We start from the raw sequence: 14,204 nt of genomic DNA on the forward strand, positions 1-14,204 counted from the left end.
TCCTGTCCCTCCTGGACCCCCTGACGACCCTCCTGGACCCCCTGCAGTTCGCCTACAGAGCCAACAGGTCTTTAGACGATGCGGTCAACATGGCCCTCCACTTCATCCTCCAGCATCTGGACTCCCCAGGAACCTACGCCAGGATCCTGTCTGAGCTCTGCCTTCAACACCATCATCCCGTCTCTGCTGCTGGACAAACTCTCCCAGCTGCACGTGCCCGACTCCACCTGCAAGTGGATCACTGACTTCCTGTCCGACAGGAAGCAGCACGTGAAGCTGGGGAAACACGTCTCTGCCTCTCGGTCCATCAGCACCGGTTCACCCCCCAAGGCTGCGTTCTTTCTCCTCTGCTCTTCTCCATGGACGTGAACAGCTGCACCTCCAGTCACCAGTCCGTCAAGCTCCTAAAGTTTGCTGATGCAGGAAGAACGCAGCCCCACCCTGTGTGACTACCCCGCCACCACTGTGGACTCCTTCCGTTTCCTGGGCTCCATCATCACCCAGGACCTCAAGTGGGAGCTGAACATCAGCTCCATCACCAAAAAGGCTCAACAGAGGATGTTCTTCCTGAGGCAGCTGAAGAAATTCAACCTGCCAAAGACGATGATGGTGCACTTCTACACGGCCATCATCGAGTCCATCCTCTGCTCCTCCATCACCGTGTCAGCAGCGTGTCATCCGCTCTGCAGAGAGGGTGATTGGCTGCAATCTGCCGTCCCTCCAGGACTTGTTCGCTTCCAGGACTTTGAAGCGGGCCAGAAAGATTGTAGCCGACCCCTCATTCATGGCGCTCATATAAGAGGGCGAGCAGCAAGCTGCTTAAAATAAAAGGGGTGACATCTGCCGAACAGAACAGAGAGTTGATAATTAAACAGAGCAGCCACCCCAAACTGTGTCACAACACGTTGGAAAAGCTCAAGAGGTCTATGAAAACAAACCGATGTCAACACTGACAATCAGTTTTTTGCTTCTCAGTAAACTCTCAAGCAGGTTGAGTCAGTGGGCAGGAGGGTACATAAACGCTTATCAACAATTCCAACGTCACCGGCTCCAAATTCAAGATGTTGTCAGAGTGACGCACATCGTTGTTGTAGCAACCATCATTTTATGAGGATTGCGCATTAACACTCTCAATGATAATCCTTCATAAACTGATTGAGTTCTTGGATTGTTCACATTCAGACGCCCTTTAATTGCTATTTGAGTAGATCACTGGTATTCACAACTGTGCCTGGAGTTCCCATTCACAGCTCAGACTTATTGTGATCAATATACACTGCTCAAAATGATTCTCCCTATGTAGCAACACATGACTCAGCTCCAATGACTTCCCGATCCACACTTTGGCAATAACGCCATTTGAACCGGGCTGGACCTCTGCGCTCCTTACCCTACTGCTGGATTGTGTTACCCTCAAAAAGAAGTAGTAAGTGTTTACAGGCAAATGCAACGGAGAAGGGACGGGATGTAGTTAAATGCGGGAAAAAAAACAATTTTCTTCTCTCTTTGAAGACATTCGTTGGGTGGCATTCTGTGGTTTCCGTGAAGAGAGACTGAGAAACTGAGATGAGAGTTTTAAGATCTGAAAGTTGGTTTGAAGGGGAAAATGTGATGCCCTGTATAGTGGGCATTTAAGGTTGAAGGTATAAGCACTGGAGACTTTGGGACCCCAGTGGCGTGAAAATGAAGCCGTATTGCTCGTTGCATCTCTTCTTCAGCCACTTAGCCGGGGTCAGGTGATGATAAAAACTACATTTCATAACAGTGAGTTTTTGATGTCAGTGATTTGTTTATCACCATCATTATCTGTAATTATACCAGTAGTATTTGTAGTAATAGTTGTAGTAGTAGTATATGGACTATATAAAGGGGTTACAGGTGGTTAATTGCATTGTTTGGACGTTTAGGTCAAGTATTTATAACTCTTCTGCCTTTAGATCTGGAACGTAAGGCTTCTCTATACAGACATGGACAGTTTCAAATAATTAGGTGGAGCAATTACTTTTGTGCAGTCGGATTTGCATGTTGGGTAAGAACTCTAGGCACTACATAAATGAGTGTAATATATTTATATTTACCTTGAATCTTTAAACAAGAGGTGAGCAGGTCGGAGACAGTAGTCTGACGGAAGTTTGTTGCTTTACGTGCAGCTGAGATAAGGAGGTCAGGACGGTTATAGTGTTTTTGTCATATTTCTCTACAAGCTATCATCTTGTAAAAAAGTGGTAAGTGGTGCTGTTGTAAAAAAATAAAAAGGATTAGGAGAAATATGCAATAAACCTTTGCTCTGTGTGGCAACACAACTGGGATGCACAGCTCTGAACTAAGGTACAGTGACTTCACTACAAACCTCACTACACAAGTCCAGCAATAATTCAGAGAGAAATACTGTACTCTTAACTATACTACTTTAATTAGCCAGCTGTAGTACCTACCATGGATACAAAAAATACTATGCATTTTCATTCTGTAAAAATCAACAAAATATCTGTTGATCCTATTTCCTAGAAAGATATATTTTAGTACAAATGAAAGAGAAAGCAAGACCAAAGCGAGTTGGATCTATTTGGGAGTGTACTAAATAAATAACATTTTTTGTATATTTTGTACTATTTTACATACATTTCCAGATTAATCTATAGAATCGTAAACCGTAAAATACAACACAGATATACACTCACCGGCCACTTTATTAGGTACACCTGTCCAACTGCTCGTTAACACTTAATTTCTAAGCAGCCAATCACATGGCGGCAACTCAGTGCATTTAGGCATGTAGACATTGTCAAGACAATCTCCTGCAGTTCAAACCGAGCATCAGTATGGGGAAGAAAGGTGATTTGAGTGACTTTGAACGTGGCATGATTGTTGGTGCCAGAAGGGCTGGTCTGAGTATTTCAGAAACTGCTAATCTACTGGGATTTTCACGCACAACCATCTCTAGGGTTTACAGAGAATGGTCCGAAAAAGAAAAAACATCCAGTGAGCGGCAGTTCTGTGGGCGGAAATGCCTTGTTGATGCCAGAGGTCAGAGGAGAATGGCCAGACTGGTTCGAGCTGATAGAAGGGCAACAGTGACTCAAAAAACCACCCGTTACAACCAAGGTGGGCATAAGAGCATCTCTGAACGCACAGTACGTCGAACTTTGAGGCAGATGGGCTACAGCAGCAGAAGACCACACCGGGTGCCACTCCTTTCAGCTAAGAACAGGAAACTGAGGCTACAATTTGCACAAGCTCATCAAAATTGGACAATAGAAGATTGGAAAAACTTTGCCTGGTCTGATGAGTCTCGATTTCTGCTGCGACATTCGGATGGTAGGGTCAGAATTTGGCGTCTACAACATGAAAGCATGGATCCATCCTGCCTTGTATCAACGGTTCAGGCTGGTGGTGGTGGTGTCATGGTGTGGGGAATATTTTCTTGGCACTCTTTGGGCCCCTTGGTACCAATTGAGCATCGTTGCAACGCCACAGCCTACCTGAGTACTGTTGCTGACCATGTCCATCCCTTTATGACCACAATGTACCCAACTTCTGATGGCTACTTTCAGCAGGATAATGCGCCATGTCATAAAGCTGGAATCATCTCAGACTGGTTTCTTGAACATGACAATGAGTTCGCTGTACTCAAATGGCCTCCACAATCACCAGATCTCAATCCAATAGAGCATCTTTGGGATGTGGTGGAACGGGAGATTCGCATCATGGATGTGCAGCCGACAAATCTGCGGCAACTGTGTGATGCCATCATGTCAATATGGTCCAAACTCCCTGAGGAATGCTTCCAGCACCTTGTTGAATCTATGCCACGAAGAATTGAGGCAGTTCTGAAGGCAAAAGGGGGTCCAACCCGTTACTAGCATGGGGTACCTAATAAAGTGGCCGGTGAGTGTATATCAGCAGGAAAAGTCCTGTTTTATAATATTTTTTACATGACATGACTACATTACTTCTAGCAAAACCAAGAAACATTCTCAGTATGATGTAAGTTGTTTTAATAATATATTTTCCTGACAAAAAAAGATATATAAGTATAGAGCCTTTACCAGGACACCAATCTTTCATACCAAGATTATGAAATGCAATGTTTTGAACATTTAAAACATGTGTTACAAGTGAAGACTGTTGTGAGTTTTGTATCTAGAGTTTTGAAAAATGACATAAAGGTTCTGAAAATAGCATTAATGTGTGAATAAACTGTAAAGCTTCTGTTACACCTTGAACCTTTGTCAGATCTTCCTGCTCCTCTGAGGGAGAGGGAACATCTGTCCCATTTCAGCTGAACTGAGTCATTTCAGGCTGTACTTACGGCTTGTGTTGATTTCTGTATTCTTTATATTATCATATGTTCTTCATGTGGTATTCTAGTTAGTAATGAATACTTAATCATAAAGGTAAGTTTAAGATTCTTTTGATTTCTCACAAGGGCTTAATCCACTAATTTCCACCACACTGACTAATGCCACAGAAAAACAGCAAATAGGCTGTAAATCTCAACCAGAAAGAAGTAGGAAAGAAAACATCTTTATGATCAAGAAGCTCATAAGACTATGTGCCAACATTTTGACACGTGGGAGGCAATTCAGAGGTTAAATGATAAGGGATCTTCTTCGTCACCCTGCAAAAACTCTGCGTGTGTGTGTGTGTGTGTGTGTGCGTGCGTGAATGTAAGTGCGTGTGCGTGTGAGGACTGGACTTTGTTCTCAGCTGTTGCTGAGTGTACTTGCTTGTAGGAGTCTCTGGGTTTTGTCAGTTTTATCTTAGCTGTTGTATGAAGACAGTAATCTGGAAATCCACCTCACTCAAACTGACTTTTAAAAATATATATTACCATTATTGTTGTTATTTTAATAAGGACGATCATCTTTGGAGTTGTTTTTTTTCATTCTGAGAGGCAGCCATGATCAGCCGTAACTTTAAGAATGTGCTGGTGGTCTCTGTGGGGTTTCTGTCTCTGTTCACGGCCTACGGAGGACTGCAGAGTTTGCAGGTAAGTGGAAAAGTTTCTTATTTCTCAGAAAGGAGATTTCTCAGGGATTTTTCTATAAAAACACCACAATGTAGGGGTCGGGTTCTTCAGTTGAGTCCTGAAGAGACACCTTCAATGAATCATTTACACTTACAGAATGACACATTTCAGTGCTTTGTGTAAAGTCAGAGAACCTTTTATTCCCCTTAGAAGTAGAGGGTACATTCACATGTCCCTTTTATTTAATTATATTACAAACATGCATTAGTTTCACTCTTCAGTGTTCATCAAAATTGATTAAAAAAGCAAAATTATAGCCCCATTTTTAATATGAATTTATAAGTTTGGCTACTAGTCGGTTTTTGTGTCAGCTCATTACTTTATGCAAAATTAACTTGTTGTCACAACTTCTTAGTTTGGTAAACAGCAGCCAAACATCTGCTCCACCGTTCATCTCTTTCCTTTTGTCATAATAAACAATCTAATCCGCACAGAGGTGTCAATCAAATCAGAGGAACACATCTGTCTGACATCTTGTCAGCATTAAAACGTTAGTGTCATGTGAACTGAAAGGCTCTAATCACATTACTAACAGGAATATAAGTCACATTAGAAAATGACTGACACAGTGGAAATGTGCCAACACGTCATGAAGCAAACTGACCTTCCCATCACTCACGCTGGGCCACACGCAGGAAGCAGGCGTGCACGAGCGAGCCTCGCAGACGCCTTTAGGCCAAGAACAACAAACTGCTCTTGTGTGTGCAGAGCAGTCTGAATGCAGAGGACGGGATGGGCGTGGCCTCCCTGAGCGTCATCTACGCCTCCATCATCGTCTCCTCCATGTTCCTGCCTCCCATCATGATCAAAAACCTGGGCTGTAAATGGACCATTGTGGCGGGCATGGCCTGCTACGTGTCCTACTCCTTTGGAAACCTCTACCCCGGATGGTAATCAGTCAGTCTACCAAATGGACGAATTATTGCTCAAACTTTGGGTTTTGAGTTCTGTCGTTTTGTCCCTGCCAGTAAGACTGACATTCAGATCAGACAAAATGAATAGAAAGTAAAATTACAACAAAGTAAAAGATGAGAAAATATCAAACTACTTCAAGGGATCCTCTTTGTCAGCGCAGAGCAGGACAAGAAAGTGTCCCTTCTACCTCATGCTGGCTTGTTTAATGTTTGGGTGCAGAGCGGCCCTTCTGCAGCTGGGAAAATATATATTTTTTATGTTTTAGTATCAAACTAATAATGCTCCACTTGAAGTAAAATCCATTCAAGTATTGTATTGTATGTGTAGTATTGTCAGCAAAGCAATTCATAGTATTACAAGTGAAAGGACTCATTGTGCAGTAAATAGTAGTCTGTGTTTTTCTATTATCTAGATGTTTCTGGATTGATATTGCTGCTGTTATTAATGTGTATATTGTATTGTACAGCTGTATAGGTTTTAAATTATTTTAGTACTGTTGGGTACTTTAATCTTTAATAAAGCAAATGTTGCTGTAGCAATATTCACCTTTGAAATGTAGAGGAGTCGTAGTATGTAGAGTAAGTAGCAGTAACATACTCCAGTAAAAGTACATGTATAAACATTTTAATCAGATCCAGCAAACTGGTCACAATCAATGAATTGACTGATGCCACATCTACTGTGGCCTCTGTTAACTTCCTGTACTTCTTCCACCACTAGAATGTGTGAAAAGCAGATGCAAGGCAGATCCGTCCGTCAAACACATTGCTGCGGTTTTTAGTTTAGTTTATTATGCTGTAAAAGTGTCGAGAGAAGCGTTGCAAAATGACTTCCCCTGCACCCTCTCAGGTACACCCTCATCCCGACCTCAGTGATCCTGGGTCTGGGGGGCTCTCCCCTGTGGTCGGCGAAGTGCACCTACCTGACCATCGCCGGGAACCTGCAGGGCGCCAATGAAGGCAAGAAAGGAGCCGACGTCATCAACCACTACTTTGGCATCTTCTTTTTCATCTTCCAGTCGTCTGCAGTGTGGGGAAACCTCATGTCGTCACTCATCTTTCAACAGGACACCAACATAGGTAGGGCCACTGGATCATGGGGAGGACCTTTTTTTGTGATCAATCAACACACTTCAGTACACATAAGTCCTTAGGTTGTGAGTTGTGATCATACTCCTCAATAATAGAACACTTTGTGAAAACGTTTAGACATGTCACTACACTACTTGCCATCTTCTGTTGAACTTCGGTCTGCCCTTTCGGTTATTTCGACGTGGTTCATCCATAAATATTGATCACAAAATGTTATCTTGTACTTTTTGGCCCATCTTCAATGTTGCAGCTTAAATGAATGCAGAAAATGACCCTTGAATAATACCTCTAAATGAATCTAAATAAAGCACAGTATAGTAGATGTACCGTATCCTGCTGACTCACTGCTGGATTAGAGACGTTCTATGGGTTCAATTAAAAAGAAAACTCAAAGATGTGTGCAATGCTGCATCTCGTTTTATCAGTGTTGATCGGTGCATTTCTTGGAACAGAACCTCGCTCTCCAATGCATCACTATTTCTGTGCTGATTTGGGGGACAATATTTAGTTTAAATATCAACTATTAACTGTTTTAAATTGGCCCTCGACAGCACATTGTCTACACTGTCTTATTTATTATGAGAGTTGTATCCCTACAATGTGCCCTTTACAACAACAATACTCATCAACATTATTGATAATGCAATACTTGCTGAAATAGTAGTCTTTCAATTTTTGCCGTTGTTCCTTGCTCCTTTTCTCAGTGAAGATTTTTCATTTCAGTGGAATCCGTTGATGCTTTTTGTCCCGACAGCAAACATCCCGGAAGAGCAGCTGCAGACTTGTGGAGCGGCTAACTGCGGCCTCAACATCAGCCTCAACGGCACGACCACCAGACCGGCTCAGAACCTGGTGGAGATTCTGGTCGGATGTTACATCGGTAACGCAATCACAAGACAAGAGACACACAGGGCTTAAATACACAAGGGAGGTGCAGGTGATTGGACACAGGTGGAAACAATCAGGCACAGCAGACAATTACAGGGGAAGACAGGGCAAGGCAGGAAGTGAAGTCACCCAGGAACACAAGAGACATGAAAACTACAAAATAAGACAAGAAGCAGCCCCAAACCGTGACACTTTCTTCAATCAGTTCATTTTAGTGGTGCTTTGGTTGGCGTCTCTGTGTGTTTTCTCTCTCACGCTCTCTCTTTTACTGCACGTTCGCACATCTGTGCATTTCACTCTTAGTCTCCTCAAATAATGCATTCGACGTGTTATCCATCCTAACCATCCTGCTACTACCTGAGCTATTGTTTAACACGCCATTTGTAACGCTGCGCCTGGCCCTAACGCTCCGTGCCGTCTGCCCTCTGTCGCGTGGCAGGCGTGGGTCTGCTGGCCATGCTCATTGTGGCGGTGTTTCTGGACAACGTCGACAGGGAGCAGTCCAGCCAGTTCCGCGGCAACCGGGAGCCCTTCTGTCAAACCTTCCTGGCTACGTTCAGACTGCTGAAGGACTGGAGGCTGCTGACCCTCATCCCTCTCACCATGTACAGCGGCTTCGAACAGAGCTTCCTCTCTGGGGAGTACACCAAGGTGAGGAGGCCTCGCACATGCTGCCCCCGAAGCCTGCCGATCCGCCGACAGATGTTCTAACTGGAGGCATTTCATTATATGTGACATCTTAAATACAAAAATAACTTTGTAAACCATGAGGCGTGTCCTTGCAGAACTATGTGACGTGTGCGTTGGGGATCCACTATGTCGGCTATGTGATGATGTGCTTTGGAGCCAGCAACTCCCTTTGCTCCTTTCTGTTTGGGCGACTCGCTCGGTACACCGGAAGAGCTGCGTTGATCTTCCTGGGTAAAAAAAAGATTCACTGTGTTGTCCTGACACATGTCTGTCAGGTTACTGGACCAAAGAGAAAGACACTGTGAAAAAAAATGAATATACTTATATCCCAGTAACAATTATGCCATATCATGTTCACTGTCTGTGTTTTACTATTAAGTTAATTAATGATATTTCTGGATTAATATTGCTTTCTTAATGCATTAATGTACCGCTGACTGTTTGATCTGCAGCAAAGCATCACGTTCTATAACACCATCACACGTTTGTAGAAGTAAATGCACTCAGCTCCATTCACACGCAGTGAACGGAGACCAAACCACATGATGTTACATCACGTTCACGTTCACCTGTCTGTTTGCAGCTGCTCTGGCCAACTTGGCCTGCATCATAGCTCTGCTGTTCTGGAGGCCCCATCCCGATGACCTGCCCGTCTTTTTTGTGTTTCCTGCTCTGTGGGGTATGGCGGACGCCGTCTGGCAAACTCAGACCAACGGTAAAAGAACTACCATTTGACAAGGCCGAACCCTTGTCATGCAAAATGCTCTATAGGTACTTCCTGAGGGTTCAACGTTCCCACGTAGCACACGCGGCTCTTTTATCCTCGCGCTTTCTTCCCCCCCGCAGCTCTGTACGGCGTCCTCTTCTCCCGGGACAAAGAGGCCGCGTTCGCCAACTACCGCATGTGGGAGTCACTGGGTTTCGTCATCGCCTTCGCTTACAGCACCTTCATATGTCTGGAGTACAAACTGTACATCCTGCTGGCGGTCCTGCTGCTGACTGTCGTCACTTACCCCATAGTGGAGTACCACGAACGCAAGCACCCCACCCCGCCCGCGGAGAAGGGCAGCCACCTGACTGACAGCAAAACCCTTCAAACGGACGAGAGCAACATCATTTGCCAGACACGGATTTAGAGGCTGATGGGGGTCTGAAACCCTGGTCTGGTTTATGATGCAAGTCCTGAAACGGTTAGTGGTTCCTCCTCTCAGGGATGTTCTGTCTGGATCTGTGCAATCGTCAAACCAACGGATTTCCTTCCTATTTTTATAAATCACTCTACTTAAAAAAAATGCTTAATCGATGTATCAATAGTTTTGTGTCGAAATACACCCCTCCCCCCCCCCATTTTGTGTGTATTATCCGCCTGCTCTTCCTGTTTGTGATTTTAAGGTGAGGCAGGGGGAGGAGTGTCCAGTTTAAGGCCCTCAGAGATCTCTGCTCTTTGCATATGACGCGTTTAGCTTCATCACTTTCGCTCTTATCAGTTGGACGTCATTTTGGGGACATCCAACTGATGACAGCAGTAGCTTAAAGTGGAAAAGGCCTTATAATTGCACTTTAGTACAACACTTTAGTACATGTACTTGTATTTCACCACTGTAGCACTTTGAGAATTATGGAGATTTGAGTTGTTTTTAATGATTTTCCAGTGACAGCATTAAAAATGTCTTTTTTTAACCACTTTTCATATTGTAATAAAAACCTGCTGGACATTTCTGTGCTCTAACCAATTGATTCATTCATCAGTGCCTTATCAACATCCCACCCAATTGAATAAATAACTTCAGGGCAATTAAGAACATACAAGGACACCACGCTGCATTTCAAATGGTGCTTTTATTGCAATGTGTTGCATTCCCACATTCATAGATGTTATAGATTTGTTAGTCAAAGCATCATTTCATCAAGGTTGGCATCCTCACCTTGGTAAAGAAAAAGCAGAGGGGTAAAATGCACGAGGTGTTTGTGTTTTGAGTGTAGTAGAGAAGTGTGTGTGTTTTTTTTATGTATGTCTGTGTGTGTAAACTTGAGCAGCCACAAACATATGAATGAACAAACCTCCGAATTTAGACTTCCAGTAGATGCAAAAAAAGAGTTTTTGTTTGTCCGCCAGCCTCCAGGAGCTCTCACTCCCTGCAGGGGGGGGGGGGGGGGGGGGGGGTTGGGGGGGGGACCCCGGCCTGAGACTGATTGTCTACAACATTCCAAAGAAAAGGTAGATTTCTTTACATTTCACGTTACACACCTGACAGGGGGTTTGGGGGTATTGAAAGAGACAGAGAAAGAGAGAGAGAGAGAGAGAGAGAGAGAAAAAGAAAAAATATATAACATGCATAAAATTCTCCCAGATGAACATTGTCACTCATATTGTCTTGTAATAGCTGCTCCGATGCCCCTTTTAAACACAAACTTTACATAAGTGTGATATACAAAATTGGACAGAAATGAGTAAAATGTATAATATATATTTATTTATATTAATTTGTACAGGGGAGAAAGTGGAACCTTGGTAATTTCGTCTCAAATTCTCCGGAGAAAGCATTACCCACCCTCCCTCCAAAAAAACAACAACAAAAAAACAAAGTGGTGTGTTAATAACAGGTTTCTGATCCTCCTCCAACCTCCGTCCCAATATTAATATAAAAATAACGGATGCTGTTCACACACAGAAGAAAACAGTTTTGAACACCTGCAATAGGAATGAGATTTAAGGGCTATGGAGTCTTAGCGGGGGCACATGTACCGGTTTGGACCAATGACAAGCGAGGATGCATCGAATCTCTGACGACGGATGCCTCCTCACGAGGTGGGGGGGGGGGGGGGTGGGGGGGGGAGCGGCTGCTGGTCCTGTGTTTGCCAGCAGGAATGTTCTGAGAGTCGTCGGCTGACAGCGCATGGGGGGGTAAGGAGGGGGGGGCATAACCTGAAGAAGATTGGCATAGTATATATAGTGCGGATCGGTTGGTGTGGACACAGACAGACATTACAGAGCAGGTAGAAGGTGCGTAACATTACTAGTCGTCGTTGGGACAGTGGCTTCTACTGCGAGTCGAGTTCTTCCTAAAGAACCTGAGCTTAACCTCCGTGGTACATTCAGGGGACTTAACTCTATCTCCAAATACAATGCTGATCTGATTGAGAGTTTCTGATGGCCTTTACACTCCAAGAAATCCTATATAAAGTGCAAAATTAGATTGTATTTGCAAATTCCTGGAATAATTTGATTCATCTACGTGTGTAAAAAACTTATTTTAAATACAGTTAAGGTTTTATTTTTATTTTTTTATAAAAAGGTGAAAAAAGGTTTAAAAAAAACCCTGGCTAACAAGGTTATTGTTGTTAAACAGCAAAAGAGCAATTTTCACTGCAGAAAATATATACACGAGGCACCTTAAGTTTGGTATAAAGTATTCAGTTAATGGAGAAAATAAATTCCAAGATGAGGTTAAAAGCTGAGAGGTCATCAGATTACTAGATTCATGAGACTAACAGAGGGGGCTTCGTGTAATGGAAATACTTTGCCTATGAAATCAATGATATAGTGTTGCTCCAGTGTAAATTCTACATACCTACATTTTTTCAGTAAGGTGCATAGCTATCGGTTTGCAATGTTTTCTTTTTTTTTTTTTTTCTTCCTGTAAACGAGTGATAGCACTTCAGGCACAAAAAAAAGACCTGGTGTGCGTCCCCCAAAAGGGACACAAACCCGCGGTCACTGCGAAGGACAGATTGGGTTCAGGACGTAACGAGCGAGGACAGACGGATGCCGCGGGGGGGGTTGGGGGGGGGAGGGAGAGCGCGGCCGCTACATCGTGACCCGTCCAGTGATGATGAGGTTTGCATACGATAGCCATCAAACGCCTCGAAGCTTTGGTCATGTACTGTTAGGACATATGCAAAAAAAAAAAAAAAGACAAGAAGGCTGCATCAGTCAGACGGTTAGAAAAAAAGACAACTCGTATACAACAACAACAACAACGACGACGACAAGGCAATGCTTCTCCGTACAAACCAAGGCTCCACCCTCCCAGATCTGCTTAAACTTTTGAAAAACAGAAAATTAAATATGGCCTTTTTTTTCTCTTCCTTTTTCTTTGTTAAATTAACCCGTATAAAAAGCCAGTCCACGCTGCTTCTCTCTCAGTAAAATCACATTCAGCAGTCGCTAAATCCTCCTCTGGCATAGTTATCTGAAAGCCCCCAGGCCCCCAGCGGGGTCCAAAGAGTAAAAAGAATCAAACCAGGACATCGCCCCCTTTTCCATCTTAGAGCACACCAGATATACAGTATTAATCACTTACACTCTCACTGATAGTCATATACATACATACATCAGAAAAATAAAAAAAGTAGAAAATAAAACCAGAAAATAAGAACATAACGGAGGCGGGTAGTTTTTTTTCTTTTTTTCTTCCTTTTTTCTACCACAAACTCGGAGCACTACTTTTTTGTTGATTTCGAACAAATACATATTCACATTTCTCTGTTATATACATTGTTAACATTGTGTGTTATAAAATAACCTTGTACCTGTTATTTGCAATGAGGAAGGAGGGACTGTTTTCCACTTAATGGCTGTTCCACAAACAAAGTTAAAAAGACGACATTGGTTGTATTTGGCATGTTTTTCAGGAGCTGACAGTCAACGTTTCTGCAGCTAGCAAAAGTCGTGGAGGAAACCGTTTCCATAGGAATGCCTATTCCGCGCAGAAAAGAGGAAGGAAGGAGGGTCATCAATACTGAATGTGGGAAATCATCAGAACAGATAAAAAAAAAAAAAAAAGAGGCAGAAACTAGCAACGAGAAACACCCCCAAAAAATACATTCTTCCATTTTATGCAGCTTCCGTCTCTTTCACCCGGCGGCACGGGAGCGTCTGACCGGTGAGGTCACACTGTGAGGACCATGGGCAGGAAAAGCAGTGTTAAAAAAAACAAAAAAACAAACAGGCGCCGAGTCTCTCGGAAAGCTCGTCGCCGACTTGGATTGAGAGCTTCCTCTTTCTTTATCATCAGGCGCTGCCTGGTAGGTGCAAAAAGGGGAAGGAAGAGAATCCACAGGCCTTTAACAGCCTCAGCCTCTGCATTTTGGTTTGGAGTACTTTCCCTACGACGACTTTCACTAAGGAAGCTGCAGGTAGGATTGCGTTCGCTGCGACAGGACTCCTCTACTGTGGGAAACCAACCACACCAAGCGCAGACATGGAAAGTCTCAGTTTGGAGGTAGAGGGGGGGGGGGGGGGGGGGTTTCATCTGAGACACGTTTCAAATCAGCTTGTGCGTGGAGGCCAAATGAAACTCCTGATCCGGGGTTAGAAAATTGCCAATTTTGCTTTTTGCTAATATATAGTTGTATAAAGTCAAATGTATGAACAAAATAGGACCGAGGACCATTGGGCCCTTTTCTGTGGTTTATATACTTCAAATTGAATATCAAAATAAAAGCTGTGATAAAACTGATAATAAAAAAAAAAGATGAATCTACCCAAACTACAAATGTATTGTTTCCTCTTGGTATATCTTTAACTTAAGTGCTTGAAAGGCAACCCTGTTGAATCAAGGCAGGTGGAGCAGAAAAATGTGACT

General features: G+C 43.4%; 1 protein-coding gene across 1 annotated transcript; it reads left to right on the plus strand.

Moving 5' to 3' along the window:
• The first annotated feature begins 4,717 nt into the window (after positions 1 to 4,717).
• Positions 4,718 to 10,333, plus strand: unc93a (unc-93 homolog A). The gene is made up of 8 exons (XM_037448775.2): positions 4,718 to 4,993; positions 5,741 to 5,922; positions 6,797 to 7,026; positions 7,793 to 7,918; positions 8,366 to 8,577; positions 8,712 to 8,847; positions 9,200 to 9,331; positions 9,463 to 10,333. The coding sequence occupies exons 1-8, from the start codon at positions 4,904 to 4,906 to the stop codon at positions 9,750 to 9,752; spliced, it is 1,398 nt and encodes a 465-aa protein (XP_037304672.2). The 5' UTR covers positions 4,718 to 4,903; the 3' UTR covers positions 9,753 to 10,333.
• Positions 10,334 to 14,204: the final 3,871 nt, after the last annotated feature.

Source organism: Pungitius pungitius, chromosome 20 (assembly GCF_949316345.1).
Source record: "Pungitius pungitius chromosome 20, fPunPun2.1, whole genome shotgun sequence".
Classification (NCBI taxonomy): Eukaryota; Metazoa; Chordata; class Actinopteri; order Perciformes; family Gasterosteidae; genus Pungitius; species Pungitius pungitius.